This window comes from Prunus avium, chromosome 7, assembly GCF_965620075.1.
Source record: "Prunus avium chromosome 7, drPruAviu1.hap1.1, whole genome shotgun sequence".
NCBI lineage: Eukaryota > Viridiplantae > Streptophyta > Magnoliopsida > Rosales > Rosaceae > Prunus > Prunus avium.
The window spans coordinates 36,858,918-36,875,591 of NC_142290.1; the positions used below are offsets into that span (position 1 = coordinate 36,858,918).

The 16,674-nt window shown below is 40.4% G+C and overlaps 2 protein-coding genes and 1 pseudogene across 2 annotated transcripts; 2 read left to right on the forward strand and 1 right to left on the reverse strand.

Annotated features, from left to right (window-relative positions):
* The first annotated feature begins 168 nt into the window (after positions 1-168).
* LOC110744588 (putative F-box protein At3g25750) lies at positions 169-1,974 on the forward strand. Its single transcript, XM_088244706.1, has 3 exons — positions 169-289; positions 821-1,009; positions 1,100-1,974. Exons 1-3 carry the CDS (start codon positions 169-171, stop codon positions 1,972-1,974), a joined length of 1,185 nt encoding a protein of 394 aa, XP_088100832.1.
* A 445-nt stretch (positions 1,975-2,419) lies between these two features.
* GNL2 (GNOM-like 2) lies at positions 2,420-6,832 on the reverse strand. Its single transcript, XM_088244211.1, has 2 exons — positions 5,718-6,832; positions 2,420-5,612 (listed from the first exon to the last, which is right to left on the reverse strand). Exons 1-2 carry the CDS (start codon positions 6,785-6,787, stop codon positions 2,519-2,521), a joined length of 4,164 nt encoding a protein of 1,387 aa, XP_088100337.1. The 5' UTR covers positions 6,788-6,832; the 3' UTR covers positions 2,420-2,518.
* Positions 6,833-8,992: 2,160 nt separating this feature from the next.
* LOC148293403 (uncharacterized) lies at positions 8,993-10,051 on the forward strand (annotated as a pseudogene).
* The last annotated feature ends 6,623 nt before the right edge of the window (positions 10,052-16,674 follow it).

Here is a 16,674-nt window from a genome sequence, read left to right on the forward strand (position 1 = left end):
TAATAACTGCCACCCGCGCGTATTTTCAATTTTCCATCCATAAAAAATCTAAAAACTATAAATTGAGCGTCCGTCTTCCCCACCTCTGATCATCTTCTCCACCAATCGCAAAGGAATCCAAGCTTTCTCTCTTTACATCTATCCGACTCTCTCTCTAGATCTCCGAAGATGCCGAGCAGAAACCCAGGAGTGATAACCCAGGACTGGGAGCCGGTGGTCATCCACAAGTCCAGGCCCAAGGGTCAAGACCTCCGCGACCCGAAGGTATTTCCGTCAGTTGTGGTTGATGGTGTGACCACCTGAACCAATTTTCTCGGAATCACCTGTAAGCCAAGGTTTAAAATCAAACCATGCAACACAAAGCGTAGAACTAACACTAAGCTTTAAATAACTTGTACAACGTGTTCTTCGTCTAATTTCTTTCCTAATTTATTGTCAACGGAGTCTTGTTTCCCTTTTTTTTCTCATAAAAAAATAAAAAAAATCCTATTCTATCAGGGAAAAGGAGTGGAAGTACTTGTATATAAGGGGTGATCATCTCGTTGATTCATATATGATTCATAGCATTTAATCTACATATTCCGGGCAGTCTTCTTCTCGGTTAGAAAATCATGGATTCAGGCATGTTCTCTTCAATGAAACTTTTCTGTACATATCCTATTATCTTTGTTTTATTCATTTATTTTGCAATTTGTTATCATATATAATATCCTCTAGTTTTCCATGAATCAAAGTATATAATTTATAAATCGTTCCTGATTTCAAAACATATTTTCCTTCTCATGTTCTCTTACTCACAAATACTTATTTTGTCTTTCAGATTGGGCTGGATTGCCACAACATCTTTTAGATTCAGTTGTAGATAGATTAGTGGCGCAACTGGACTTTGCGCGATTCAGTATTGTGTGTATGTCATGGCACTCTGTAGCAAAACATAATCAAAGTCATCGTGCTAAGCTGTTAGGTCGTGACCAACCTCCAATGCTTATGATTTCTACCGACCAAGAAGGTACATGGAACTTATGCAACCTCGTGGATGAAAAAGTTTTGGATTTGCAATTTAACTTTTTAAATAAGTGCTTTTGTGGGTCTTCAAAAGGATGGGTAATTATCGGGGAAGAAAACTTTGCGATAACCCTACTAGACCCATTGTCTGGAACCAAAGGGAAGGAAGAAAAAGAAAATTCAATCATTCGCCTACCTCCATTAATCAGCCCTCCAGATGATAAGGGTGGTGCATTGAAATTCTTTACTAAACATTATGAGTATTATGTCGGCAAGGCTACACTAACAGCAGACCCAATATTAAATGCAAACGAGTGCATTGTTGTGGTGATATTTGGGTATTTTTCTAATATGGCTTTTCTCCGACTCTCTAAAGATACAACATGGACTTATCTTGATAAGGAGGTGAAGGGAATATGCGAAGTTGTTTGCATTGAAAATAAATTTTATGTTGTTGACCAATGGAGCAGAATTTTTACTTTTGATATTACTACTCAGTCCTATTCAGATATAAAATGTGTTGCAGAAGGTATTAAGCGAACACCGTTCATGTTGAAATATCTTGTGGCTTTGAATGATAAAGAACTATTGATGGTTCACAGGCTTTCAGAGCTAGACGAAGATGATATGTATGTCACGAAGCAAGTCAAAATTTTCGAATTGAATTTCGATGAGCGTAAGTGGATTGAGAAGAAAACATTGGGTGATATCGCTATTTTTGTGGGTGATAACTCTTCCTTAGCTGTGCCGGCGTCAAATTTTCCAGGATATCAACCAAATTTTATATACTTCAATCATTTTGACGATAAAGCCTATTGTAATTTTGAGTTGCAATATGGAATTGATTTTGGTGCGTACGACGTCAAAAACCAATGCTTTTTAGCACCATACAGCACACTTGCTAAGACGATGATCAAGATGGCCAAGTGCCCCCCAATTTGGGTGGTACCAACTTTTAGATTAATCTAGCTTTTGAAAGCTGCCTCTATGTCTTTCTAGCTAATGTTCATTTCTTATTCTCTTCTCTTTTATGATTAAGGTTTTTTCTTTTTTATCCTTGTTCCTTTATTAGAACTATGTAATATGAAGGAAGTGACGTATTGGACTCTTGTGTTGATTATACAATAATTCAATGACTTCTAATGTGTATGAATTTATGTTTATGGATTTTTGCGTTGCTCTGGAGACTTGAGTTTTCCTTTATAATGATGATGTCTTGGACATGTATTATTATTATTTTTTGAATAGTCTTAGATTTTAGTTAATCAAAATTGAATTAATAGTTATGTTGTGCTTATAGTGCTTATAATGTTGTGCTTATAGTGTTAATCAATTATTTCATCTTCTTTAGCATATTACTTGGAAGCTGGAGGAGAGAGACTGAATCAAATGCAAAATTTTGAAAAGGGTAAAAAAAAGAAGAAAAAAAGAAGAAAGCTTGCTCTTCACTTTGTGCTGTTTGTGCTTTTCTTTTGTCCAAACTAAACCAACTACCCTTTTTCATTCATATGCTTTACAAACTTTCTTCCGGAAATAGCTCCTCCTTGATTGAAGGAGCTATCCACTGTATCTGAATATGGGTAATATCCCAAAGGTCATCATCTTCCTTCTGCACTAAAATCTCCTTCTCCTTCATCTCAGTGATCATCTTTCTCAACAAGTCTGGGATTAGTTCTGGCAGTGTTGATTCACCATATGCACCCAAATCAGCCTTCATACATGTGTCCATTCTTCTCAACAAACCCAACCAAAACGTCCGAAACCCACCACATTGCGATATCGGTATCAAGAACTGCAAGTACACATCTGTCAAGAGCTCCAATGCAATCTTTAAGGTCCCTTCCATACTTCTCATCTCCTTCTCTGCGCTCTCTCTTCGGGAATATTCCAACATCTTCTCATGTAAATCATCAACCATCGCAAAAATAACGAGGTTGAAAGAGTTAATACAATTGGTTGGAGTGAATTCCAACTCCTCAGCCAGTTTGAAACTTTTTTGAAGAGACAAGACTGCATGGTTTCTTATCTCTTCTCTCCGGGCTAAGCTGGTTTTTCTAAATGCCTCCCCTAGTTTGACAAATAAGTTCACGGCAAAGTTATTAGAGCCAAAACCTTTTGAGTCCTCTAAAGAGGAGTTACTTGTGTTGCTCGCCACACTATAATTGTTCCCAGGATCTGAGTATTGATTTCTGTACCACTGGATCAACAAGTTTACAGAATCTGACAACAGGTCCAATATCTTCAAGTTCTTCTCTGACGGACTGTTCTTGAGTGCAATAAAACCAAAGGCACAGTCAATGCAGTAAGCATAATTTGTCTGCGAAACATGGGTTCCATCAGACATCACCATGATCAGAGTTTCAACTCCCTGTTCATAGGTATCCTGGTGTCGTCCAGAGACGGATAACAAGTGGAGAACTGACTTCCATCCAAGTTGGGTTTGCAAATTGGCAGGGTACTCAATGAGAATCTTGTTTACTGATTGTGTTATGAGCTCACCGCAGGTGTCAAGAATTTCCTTTTCCAGCTTCCACATTAGATTTATTGACTTGAAAATGAGCTCCTCAGGGACTCTGTCAGGTCGGTATGTCCCAAGGAGCTTGAGACAGACCTTGAAGAGGCCTACAATGGCCTTTTCTGCAAATGGGATTGGGGAGAACATGGGAAATTGAGCAACCGCCAGCAGATAATCATGAAAGTTAGGCCAAAATGCCTGGAATCTGTGGATGTTGGCCAAAGCGATGGCAACTATCAAATCCCAGCAGAACCCAACAGTTTCTTCTTCTTCAATAGGTGTACTAAACTTTTGGCCTTTCCCTGCAGCTGCATATATCAACGAACGCCCGAGATTGAGCAAAGAATCTTCAGGAAAGTGTGAGCTAGTGCTGAAGATGTTCCCAATTCGGCATTGTTTGATGACCTTCAGATTCTGTTCAAATTCACTCATGCCAAGGGATACAGCATCTTCTGGACTCTCTAGCGATAGAAAATGTGAGAACCGACTAATCATGCCAGAAGCATGGCGTCCTCCAAATTTGGGATCGTGAGCAGGAAAGATTATACCCGATTCATATGTAGCTTGGGCATCAGATGATGAGGTGGAAGCAGCATCATGATCAATGACACTTTGGGGAAGTAGCTTAAGCCTCTTGAGTTTCAACAAGCAGTCCACAATGTTCCTCCAACCCCCTCTAATTGACTCTCCAAAATTGTTTGCGATGGTGAAAACAGCAAGGGTAGCCATTCTTGGCTTCAAATCTTTACCAAATGCAAAGAGTGTTTCTTCTGCAGAGGCATAAGGATTCAACAGTGTGGTGAATCTGGAGAAGGTGGCAATGAGCTCATCAAGAGTGTCCTCCAGTCCATATTGAGCTATCCTGGCTACTGAGAATAACCCTTCAATGCATTCATGGAGCAACTCCTCTTCTTCAGCTTGCTCAAAAAATGCAGAAATAGCTGCGACTGATGGGCCAGCGATGCAAGCAAACATGTCTCTCCCTAACCGGCGATCAAAATCACATAGAATGAAAGGCTGCACAGTTTTGGATCGGTTCATCAACTCAATCCATCTGCTTGGGTTCATTATTACTGGCAGACCGGATTGACCAAAAAGGGTGATTGCATTGTTTGATATGGACTGGAAAAGCTCAGATAGATACTCTCTAGGAAGATCCTTCCCTCCATTGATTGCTCTATTGTTCCTGATGAACTCTTCTTCTGTCATCTTCTTCTTCACTTGTGGATTGTGCTGATCAGTATTGAGCATAATGAGAGAGTAGCAAAGAATGAATACTGTATCTTTGTTCACGAAAAGATCTGCTGGCTGTTGCTCATAAAAACTCTCCGAAAATGCTTCAAGAATCCTCTGAATCTTCTGGGACTCTCCTGGCAAACGGAAAGTCTCCAGATAAGTACGGAGAGCACTGTCAAGATTCATGCCTGCAAATCCAAAGGTTCCTGTGAATTCTTTAAGTACTTGAATGTGAAACTCATCCGGATCACCAAGATAATCCCCTATCATTGTCTTGTCTAGTCCAGGAGTGTACCGGAAGAAGAAAGCCAATGTCTTTGGATCTGGAGGGTTAGAGACTAAGTTGTAGAGCTTCAAGTACTCCATTCCCTTCTTTTCATCTCGATTAAAATGGTGTCCAGCAATCAATATCTTCCTCTTCTGTGCTTTCCTCACCCTTACAAATTGCACCCAAGCTTCTGAATCATCTTTGGGTTTGTCTTCCCAAAAGGGTGCATACTCTGTAATCTCAATTGGGTATGGTCCAGAAGGGCTTGTATCATGTTCTCTATCAATACTCTCTGCAATGTTGTGAATCATGATAACTAGCCCCTCAAAGGCTTGTATCTGTATAGTTGTCAAAGGGCTAGACACTGGAAATGACTGCTTGCAAAGCAACTTCCCAATCTCCTCAAACACATTATGGCAAAGGGGATCACAATCATAGTTCACATAGACCTCCACTACGAATGTCAGTTGTCTGCAGAAATTTATAATCCCTTCAAGTGCAACCTCTTGAAGTTGGATTGAGACTCCAGGACCTGCAACTCTAAACAGCACAAACGTGAAGAAGGCTTCTAATTGGACACGAATGAACCTGCAGAAAAACAGTAAATCATTCTCAAATTTTAAAAAGAGGAAAAGCATAACAAGAAACTTTAATTTCCAAAACATTTCCAAATGAACCTAAAACAATTTCAACCTGCGAAGAAAGTGGTACATATTCAAAACTGTACTGCAAATCATGGAAAAAACAAGTGGGCTCGAACGCGTTCCGTAGTGAACCAAATGGTGAAAGAGATCATCTTTCATCATCCTCAATAGCTTCGAATGCGACCCAATTCCATCCCCACTCAACTCGATTGCGGAGTTGATCAAAACCAGAGCAAAAAGCTGCACATCCTCATCTGCAGTTTGCACAGTCGACCCCTGATCTGTCTCAACCACCTGAACCACATTCAACAAAGAACACAAAAAGTGAAAAATATCAACCGCACACCGAATCCCATAACCAGAATCCAAATTCCCCTCATCAGCATCAGCATCTTCAGTATCAGTACTTGCCGAGCTGTCCCCGTCCCTGAAATCGATTTCGGGCAACCGCGAAAATATGATCTGGATCAGCTCGTGCATCGTGTACCTCGCACATCGCTGAAGCAAGTCTCCTCTGCTCGACGATTGCTGTACCACCTGAAAACAAGTGTTCACAATTGTGCAGGCAGCCTGATCGGAGAGCAGAACCGAAGCGCGGTGGTTCATAATTCCGGTCAAGACCTGAAGAATATTCATCATCACGGCATCCTCGGAGACCGGGTCGGTCCGTTCGAGCCGGCAGGTGGTGATGGCGGTGACGACGGTGTTAATGGCATCTTTGGCCCCTGGAGTTTTCTCGTCGAAGATTCCGAGCTTGAGAATCTTCAATGTGGCGGAGAGAGCGACGCGGGTGGCGGAGGCGTGAACTTCGTCGCTTTGGATGACGTCTAAAAAGGGGGAGAGGTAAATGGAGGGGTCTATCGTGCGCCATTCTTGCTGGGGGTTGAAGATGAGGGCGCGGAGGGATTTGAGGGGTTGGAGAAGGGAAGGGTCGAAGGCGTCGTCGGGGGCGGCGAAGCAGTGGGAGGTGGGGTCCAGGGGACGGCGGATGACGGCGAGGACGGCGCCGACTTCGGTGTTTAGCATGCACGAGAGCCCGAGCTCTTTTCTCTTGAGTTTTTTGTCTTGGTTTAATTTTCCGTTGTTTTCATCGTTGCTGGGATCACTTGGTTTCTCCATGCATGGGGAGGAGGCTCGGGGAAGGAAGGGGGAGAGAGAGAGAGAGAGAAGTTTGAACAAAATTCAAAAAACGGTTTAGTTCTGTGGGCTCTGGTGTTGTGAAAAGGACCCTTTTGGATTTTTGGTTTGGGAGTTCTAAAAGCGTTGACTGAAAGTAAGAGTGAAACAGGAGGGTGATTTTGTCTTTTGACATACTAATACATATACCCGGATCACCCGGGAAAACAAGAGGCTAGTTTAATTCCTAATTTGGTTTAGTTTAGTTAATTTGATGTTTTCTACCACTATTATCTCCTCATTTTGTTCCGTTCCGTTGATCCTACAAAAACATATGAAGATGGTCTCACAGTAGAAAGACTAAGATCGAAAACGCCGTCGTCAAGACTCAAGACAAGCAGTGTTAAATCTCTGTAGCACCAACAACCAAATTACAAATTTACTGGAGTGGTTAATTTACGCTTTACATGGCATATGGAGTTACCCAGCTACTCTCTCTCTCTCTCTCTCTCTCTCTCTCTCTCTCTAAGATGATCTTGTGACTAATGGGACCCTCACTATAGAATTTAAGTATTTCACAAACGGTTTTTGCATGCCAATGCAAATGATCTTCTTAGAAGAGTATCAACCCAAGTGGTCATATTGGGCTTAGGCCCATCCCAAGGCCTAACTCACATCGCAGCCTGTTTTTATCTCCTTTTTCTTTACGTATGATATTTTCTTTTTCTCTTTTTTGTTTGTCAAACGAGAGACTTTCTGTCGGTATGGACGTATGATATAGCCCAAAAGATGATATAATATTAATAATAAAAAATTACATACGGGGCCTCATTAAAACCTTAGAGTGCCCAAAATGAGAGTTCTCAAATCAAAACAAGAGTTCTCCAAATATTAATCTATTGTTATAAATAGTGGAAGTGGAGCCCACATTAAATTATGAAGTTTGAAAATATGGCAGAAATTCTCCTGTACACTCACGGATGAAAATGATGGTTTGAAATTGAGGCAGAAGTTTGCACTGTACGCTCACGAGAAAACTTCAAAAGCGCCTATAAATAGGCTTGTTCGATCATTTGTAATGTACACCAAAAAAGAGCAGAAAGAAAAGGAGAGTGAGAAGTGAGTTTCTATTTGAGAGGAAATTCAATCTGTGCAAACGCCACAAGAAAATATATAATTCCACTATCAATTTTCAGTGGTAATTCCATACTCTAATTATTTTATTTTATAACACGTTATCAGCACGATAGTCTCTCCACTTTTAAATTTTCTCAGCTCAACACTATGTGGTTATTTCTCTTTCTCCTCTCCGTCATATGTCTCCTCTCACTTTACTACTACGACGACATGCAAACTTTCTTTTTTGTGTTGCTTCATCCATGTTTGCTTAATTTATTTCTTTGTAATATAATTTGGAATGGCGCGGTTTTATACCCCATTCTGTATTTTATGGTGGTGTAATTTTCATTACCCATCGCGTTGTAACACAAATTATCATAATAAAATGATGGTGTGATCTTAAAACCCATCTATTATATAATGGTGCAGTTATATTGCCCACAAAATATAGTATGTACTTCCTATATTTTTAGTGGTGGTTTTTATCCCCACACTTATTTTATTTACTGTATGGTGTAGGTTTATTACCCATACGGCAGTATTTATTTAAAGTGTGGAGCGGGTTTATCGTCCACACAACTGCCTTTTATTTCTTTTATTTAAAAGTATCGAGCAGGATTAGTGCCCATACAAACACGTTTACTTTACCGCACATTTACTTTCATTTAAAGTATGGTGTGGGATTAACGTTCATACAGCAAGCAATTTACTTTATGCATTTACTTTATCGCACTTTTACTTTACCGCACATTTACTTTTATTTAAAGTATGGTGCGGGATTAACGTCCATACAACAAGCAATTTACTTTATGAATTTACTTTACCGCACATTTACTTTCATTCAAAGTATGGTGCGGGTTTATCGTCCATACCAGTAAATTTATAGCACTTTATTTTTATAACCAACTAAAATGAGGGCCTGGAGTTCCTCAAACAATTATAGGGCCTGAAGTTCCTATTAATAAATGGCTTAATGTCCCAGATCCCGAATCTGAAATTTTGAGTAAAATATTTTTGGCATGAAGTTCAAAAATATATTAAGCCTGAAGATTATTGCGAATTCTAATGCATCTCATTCTTCTTTTGAAGATGACATATCTGGCAAAATTGGAATTCGCTGCCCTAGATCTTTCTGGGGACAATTACCTATCATGGGTCCTGGATGCCAAGATCCATCTACGTGCTAATGGCCTTGACAAAGCAATTGAAGATGGAAGTGATGCATCACCTGAGGAAAATGCAAAGGCAATGATTTTCCTTCACCGCCACATTCATGAAGCGCTGAAGAGCGAATATGTGGTGATTGATGAACCATTGGTCCTGTGGAAAGCCTTGTGTAAAAGATACAATCATCAGAAGACGGTGACTCTCCCAAGAGCTAGATATGAATGGACACACTTGAGATTTCAAGACTTCAAGACAGTGTCCGAATACAACTCAGCTATGCACAGGATCACCTCCCTTATGAAATTATGTGGTGAGAATATCTCTGAGGAAGATATGCTCGAAAAAACTCTGAGTACATTCCATGCCTCAAATGTGCTTCTGCAACAGCAATATAGGCATAGTGGTTTCACAAAGTACTCAGAACTTGTATCTTGCCTCTTGCTAGCTGAGCAAAACAACGAGCTTTTATTGAAAAATCACCAATCTCGCCCAAGAGGCTCAGCACCACTTCCTGAAATAAATGCTGCATCTCGGGAAGTGAATGCCACCTCATCTCGTGGCAGTATCCACAAACGTGGGCGATGAGGCAAACGTGGCCGATGGCAAGGGAGTAGAAAAGATCGTGGTGCTCATCCATACGGCTTGGGGCCGAGAAACAATCCATCCATGAATGGCAAAAATGCACCCAGAAATAAGGGAAAAACACAAGCAAGCTATGTGCCTAGAAATGATGAAAAAGCTTGTTACAGATGTGGTGCAAAGGGACATTGGATGCGTACATGCCGTACGCCGAAGCACTTGGCGGATCTTTATCAAACTTCACTTAAAAACAGAAAAGTGGAGACAAATTATGTTGCACCAGATCCGCCAGCCATAGACGGCTCATCGGAAATATCGCGTCGTTTAGACAAGACGCATCTAGATGTTTCCGATTTTGTTACTAAAAGGGGGAATGAAATGTATGGGTCCGAACTAGATTAAATTCCTTCATGTACCATTTGTATTATCTAAAGCACTGTTTATTTTTCCTTTCTGAATTCACTTCAATAAAAGTGGCAATATTTTGAATGATTGTTGATTCAACTTATTTTATTTGAAGGCATGGATGTAAATTATGGATGCCCCCAAAACAAGAGCTCTAGCAAAGATATTTGTCTTGCAGACAGTGCAACTACTCATACAATCCTTCGAGATCGAAAGTATTTCTCAAACTTGATGCTTACAAAAGCAAAGGTAACAACCATATCATGACCTACAGACCTAATTGAAGGCTCAGGAATAGCCCAAGTTATGTTACCAAATGGGACAATACTGTCCATTCAAGATGCCTTGTATTTATCTAACTCCAGAAGAAATCTGTTGAGTTTCAAAGATATTCGTTTGAATGGTTACCATGTTGAAACATGGAATATCTTTGTATTATTTCCAATGATACCCAGAAGCGTATATTGGAAAAGCTTTGTGCGCTCTCATCAGGGTTGTACTATACAACCATACAGACAATTGAGGCACATAGTGTCATGGACCAGAAGTCCATTGACTCAAATACTTTCAAGCTTTGGCATGACCGGTTGGGTCATCTTGGATCCACCATGATGCGTAGGATCATTACCAACTCTAAAGGACATCCCTTTTTGACAAAACACATTATGGTATCAAATGACAGCTTTTGTCAAGCGTGTTCACAAGGGAAGTTGGTAATCAGACCATCACAACCAAAGGTTGATGTTGAGTCCCCATCATTTTTACAGAGAATCCAAGGGGACATTTGTGGGCCTATTCATCCTCCCTGTGGACCATTTCGATACTTTATGATCTTGGTGGATGCATCTACCCGATGGTCACATGTTTGCCTTTTGTCCACTCGGAATATGGCATTTACTAGGCTCTTGGCTTAGATAATTAAATTACGAGCCCAATTCCCAGATTATCTCATTAAGTCAATCAGACTCGATAATGCTGGTGAATTTACATCTCAGACTTTTGATGATTACTGCATGTCGTTAGGCATTGACATTGAACATCCTGTTCCCCATGTTCATACTCAAAATGGCTTGGCAGAAGATTTGATTAAGCGTCTTCAATTGATAGCACACACATTGCTAATGAGAACAAAATTGTCAGTTTCTGCTTGGGGATATGCCATTTTACATGCAGCATCTCTGGTGCGGTTGAGGCCCGTCGCCAACAATCAATATTCTCCAATACAGCTTGTGTTGGGTAATCAACCAAATATTTCACATTTAAAAGTTTTTGGTTGTGAGGTTTATGTGCCTATTGCACCACCGCAACGTACTAAGATGGGCCCTCAACGTAGATTGGGAATTTATGTTGGCTTTGATTCACCATCTATCATCAGATACCTGGAGCCCCTGACTGGTGATATCTTTAGGGCACGATTCATGGATTGTCATTTTGATGAGACAATTTTCCCACTATTAGGGGGAGAAAAATCTGTTCCTAAAGAACAAGGCAAACTCGTTCCTGAAGAACGACGTGAATTATCATGGGATGTACCCACTTTGTTTCATCTCGACCCTCGTACCGCTCAATGCGAAAACGAAGTGAGAAGGATCGTTCACCTTCAAAGCATTGCAAATCAGATGCCAGATGCATTTAATGATGCAACGAAGGTGATGAAATCACATATCCCAGCTGCAAATGCACCTGCAAGGATTGATGTTCATAATGGGCAAAGCAATGTGCCAGCAAACGACTCATCTGTTGCACGCCTGAAGCGTGGCAGACCAGTAGGCTCAAAGGACTCAGTTCCTCGAAAGAGGAAGTTGATGGCCAAAATGAATGCAAATGAAATAAATGGAGAGCCCATAATTCATGATTCAAATTCCCCCCAAGAGGGAGGGGTACTTCCTGAGAAGGAAAATGTCATTGATGAGACACGTGCTCCTGAAGTGGTAGCTGTACCCGAAAGCCAAGAAATCTCCATAAATTATACATCCACTAATGAATTGTGGAACAGAAATGAGATAATCATCGATAATATATTTGCATTCTTAGTGGCTACTGAGATCATAAAAGTTGATGATGTTGAGCCTTGCTCCATTGATGAATGCACACAGAGACAAGATTAGCCTAAGTGGAAAGATGCAATCCAGGCAGAATTAGACTCTTTGGAAAAAATGAGTGTTTTTGGACCCATTGTTCCAACCCCACTCAATGTGAACCCTGTAAATTACAAGTGGGTATTTACAAGAAAGCGCAATGAGAAGCATGAGATTGCAAGGTATAAAGCACGACTTGTTGCGCAAGGTTTTTCACAAAGGCCTGGAATTGATTATGTGGAAACATACTCTCCAGTAGTGGACGCAATTACGTTCCGTTACTTGATAAGCCTAGCGGTTTCAGAAAAACTTGAAATGAGACTTATGGATGTCATTACCGTATATCTGTATGGAGAGTTGGATACAGACATATACATGAAAGTCCCAGAAGGACTTAAGCTGCCCGATGCAGCCAGTAATAAACCACGGGCCATGTTCTCAATCAAATTGAGAAGATCATTATATGGGTTGAAACAATCTGGGCGAATGTGGTATAATAGTCTCAGCAAGTATTTACTGAAGGAAGGATACACAAACGACCCTGTTTGCCCATGTGTGTTTATTAAGAAATCAGAGTCTGGATTTGCGATAGTCACAGTCTATGTTGATGATATGAATCTAATTGGAACTCCTGAAGAGCTCCAAAAGACTGCTGATTATCTCAAACGCGAGTTTGAGATGAAAGATCTTGGAAAGACAAAATATTGTCTTAGCCTACAGATTGAGCACAGTGCTGATGGAATTTTGGTGCATCAATCAAATTATACTGAAAAAGTATTAAAGCGGTTTGGCATGGATAAAGCCCATCCACTTAGCACACCAATGGTTTTTCGGTCGCTCGACACTAAGAAAGATCCATATCGTCCGAAAGGGGATGATGAAATGATCCTTGGTCTAGAAATACCATATCTTAGTGCAATTGGTGCTTTAATGTATTTAGCACAATGTACTAGACCTGACATCGCATTTTCAGTAAATTTGTTAGCAAGATACAGCTCTGCTCCAACAAGCCGACATTGGACCGATGTTAAACATATTCTACGATATCTTCGTGGAACAACAGACATGGGCTTATTCTATTCCAGTGAATTGACCAATGCCCCGAGTATTGTTGGGTATGCTGATGCAGGATATCTCTCTGATCCACATCAAGGACGCTCACAAACTGGGTATGTGTTTACATGTGGAGGAACTGCAATCTCATGGCGCTCAACAAAGCAAACGTTGGTAGCCACATCTTCCAATCACTCAGAAATACTTGCCCTCCATGAAGCCAGTCGTGAATGCGTTTGGTTAAGGTTAATGATTAATTACATTCGAAGCACCTGTACTTTGCCCTCAGCAACGGACACTCCAACCATTCTAAATGAGGACAATGCAGCTTGTATTGCTCAAATCACAGGAGGGTACATCAAGGGTGACCGGACCAAGCACATATCACCAAAGTTTTTCTACACACATGAGCTTCAGAAGAATCAAGAAATCAAAGTCAGACAAATCCGTTCAAGTGATAACTTGGCAGATCTCTTCACCAAGTCTTTACCCAAGTGCACATTCCAGAAACTAGTGCATGGCATCGGATTACGACAACTCTACAAGCAATCCAATTGGAGCATGCAAAATCAGGGGGAGTATTCAAGAGTCCTCTAACACAGGACATAAGCGTGTTGTACTCTTTTTCCTTCGACTAGGGCTTTTCCCACTAGGTTTTTCCTAGCAAGGTTGTAACGAGGCAACATGAGCGCACTTCACATGTCCCAAATAAAGTTGTACTCTTTTTCCTTCGCTTAGGTTTTTTTCCACTGGGTTTTTCCAGGCAAGGTTTTAATGAGGCAACTAATCTAGGGATATGTGGTCTCCAAGGGGGAGTGTTATAAATAGTGGAAGTGGAGCTCACATTAAATTATGAAGTTTGAAAATATGGCAGAAATTCTCCTGTACACTCACGGATGAAAATGATGGTTTGAAATTGAGGCAGAAGTTTGCATTGTACGCTCACGAGAAAACTTCATAAGCGCCTATAAATAGGCTTGTTCGATCATTTGTAATGTACACCAAAAAAAAGCAGAAAGAAAAGGAGAGTGAGAAGTGAGTTTCTATTTGAGAGGAAATTCAATCTGTGCAAACGCCACAAAAAAAGATATAATTCCACTATCAATTTTCAGTTGTAATTCCATACTCTAATTATTTTATTTTATAACATATATATATATATATATATATATATATAAAGCATAATTATATACAGGTTTCACTTTTTCCCACAAGTGGGCTTGTGAGACTCATATTCTTCCTTGTTCAAAAATACCCTCTTGCAATTCTGCTTTTGACAAGTGGGGTATGCAGATTTCCAGCCATGATGGACCCTATCCATGTGGCTTTCCAATGCATTGTAGCTGCTGAAAATCTTGGAGTTCCTCTGAGAAGCACAGATGATGCAGGTGTTGCTGTTGTCCGCTGCCTTCAACAAGCCTTGCACCTCAGGTGCGAAGTCGTGCCTGTCAATCATGTGCGTCAGTAGTGCTTCAGGATCATGGGTCGAGTAATCAACGCAGTAACGGCAATACAGCTCGTCCTCATCAGGATTCATGATTTTCACCTAAGAGAAATATGAGAAAATCATTAGTAAAAAATGATGGGTCGGAGTTAGAAGACCCGTCCATTTCACAGGCCCAATTCTCCACCAAAGTGCAATCAAGCAAAGCACAGAAGATATTTCTACATAAAGAAAAAGCAACCTTGTGAAAATGGGCGGTGCATTTTGATCAGGAATGAACTGAAGATTATTTCATCACACATAAAAAAATATATTATTCAAACAAAAAATATATTATTTACACCCAGTCATTGCCCTAAAACCCTAATTCACCTTCCCAAACCCTTAATTTCCCCTAATTGCAATCGGCAAATCATGCCCAATTCCCTAAATTTTAACAGTAGACCACGCAAGCAAAAACAGCCGATCAAAAATAGTCCCTAAAATTCAACAGATAAACAGACAGGACATTAGCAACACTTCCATTCCATTGATATGAAACCTTAGTTACCTCATTTCAATTTTCATATTTGAAAACTTCCTAGATAAGTCCCACAATGTCATGATAATCAAGACTAAACAAGAATAAACATGTTGCAAAACATGGAAAATCTAATGTAGTATCCTAACATAAAGGGAAAGCTTTATTTAAGATGGTAAGACTCTGATGCAGTATCCTAACATAAAAGTTTTGTGAGAGATATACATATGCATGGGTAGAACTGGAAATCTTTGTTAGTGCAGCATCATTATGATAGCAGAAGTGGAGTGGAGATCGTACAACTCTACAATCAAAGAAACATAAATGACCAATAACACCTAACCAACACATAGAAAAGCAATTCCTTGGTGCTATAAAATGCAAAATCACACAGGCCCACAAGGCCAAAAATCATACCACATACAACTAAAGTATAGCAAGATCATATAACACCAAGTACAGATATTCAAAATCAGAACTTTAAGAACAATAGCGAAAGGCAATATTGACAGTTAGTCAATCCACACCAAACAATAAACAAAACTGTAACCAAGTACAGATGTTAATAACTGAAAATACATCAACTTTAAATATCAGACAACACAAACAACATATTAATCCCACAAGATTCCAGATATTAGTGACACTATCGGATCAATTCAAATCATGAATGACGAGAAGTGTTTAGAACATGTGATATGTGACAAGAACATCCTAAACCCTAAACCATGATCAACGGAGGATATGGTGGAGGTGGAGGTGGCGGAGGATACAGTGGAGGTGGTGGATATAGTGGAGGTGGAAGTGGTGGGGGTGGCAGTAATTAATGCTAGCAATAGAAAGGAAACCGATGTGATGCTTTCCATTGCATTTACATGTAAATTATAGTGCTGTTTTATGCACTTTAAAATGGCTCTTCCATGAAAGTTGACATCCCAAAGTTTCGGCTGAGGGAGTTTAAGTTCGGTGGGAGGTATTTCGGCCGAAGAAGTTGAAGTTCGGCGGGAGGAATTTCGGCCGAGGGAGTTTAAGTTCGGTAGGAGGATTTTCAGCCGAGGGAGTTTAAGTTCAGCTAGAGGTATTTCAGCCGAGGAAGTTGAAATTCAACGGGAGGAATTTCGGCCGAGGGAGTTTAAGTTCGGCATGAGGTATTTTCTCCGAGGGAGTCGAAGTTCGGCATAAGGTATTTCGACCGATGAAGTTGAAGTTCGGCGGGAGGAATTTCAGCCGAGATAGTTTAGGTTTGGCAGGAGGTATTTTCACCGAGGGAATCGAAGTTTGGCGGGAGTTATGTCCGCCAAGTTCCCAATATTTGAATATTTTGTGAACTCAAAGATAGTCCAACGTGGGGCCAAGCCCAGCATCCACATCTTTGAAGTTCCCATACCACCCACTTTGGTGGATGATCAGCCAACTCTAGAATTCTAAAAACTGAAGAAAAAAAAACTAAAAGACAGATTTAAAAACAAAATGGTTACCTTCACTCTGTGGAACTTGAGAAGTGGGGAGCTTGCCTTGCTTGAGA

Bases quoted from the DNA above. Each gene is read 5' to 3' on its own strand.
- LOC110744588 (XM_088244706.1), top strand. From the start codon at position 169: ATGCCGAGCAGAAACCCAGGAGTGATAACCCAGGACTGGGAGCCGGTG. The intron at 290-820 runs GTGTGACCACCT...TTTGTCTTTCAG, and splicing joins TCCGTCAGTTGTGGTTGATG to ATTGGGCTGGATTGCCACAA. The intron at 1,010-1,099 runs GTACATGGAACT...GGTCTTCAAAAG, and splicing joins GATTTCTACCGACCAAGAAG to GATGGGTAATTATCGGGGAA.
- GNL2 (XM_088244211.1), bottom strand. From the start codon at position 6,787: ATGGAGAAACCAAGTGATCCCAGCAACGATGAAAACAACGGAAAATTA. The intron at 5,613-5,717 runs GTTGAAATTGTT...GTTTTTCTGCAG, and splicing joins ATGTACCACTTTCTTCGCAG to GTTCATTCGTGTCCAATTAG.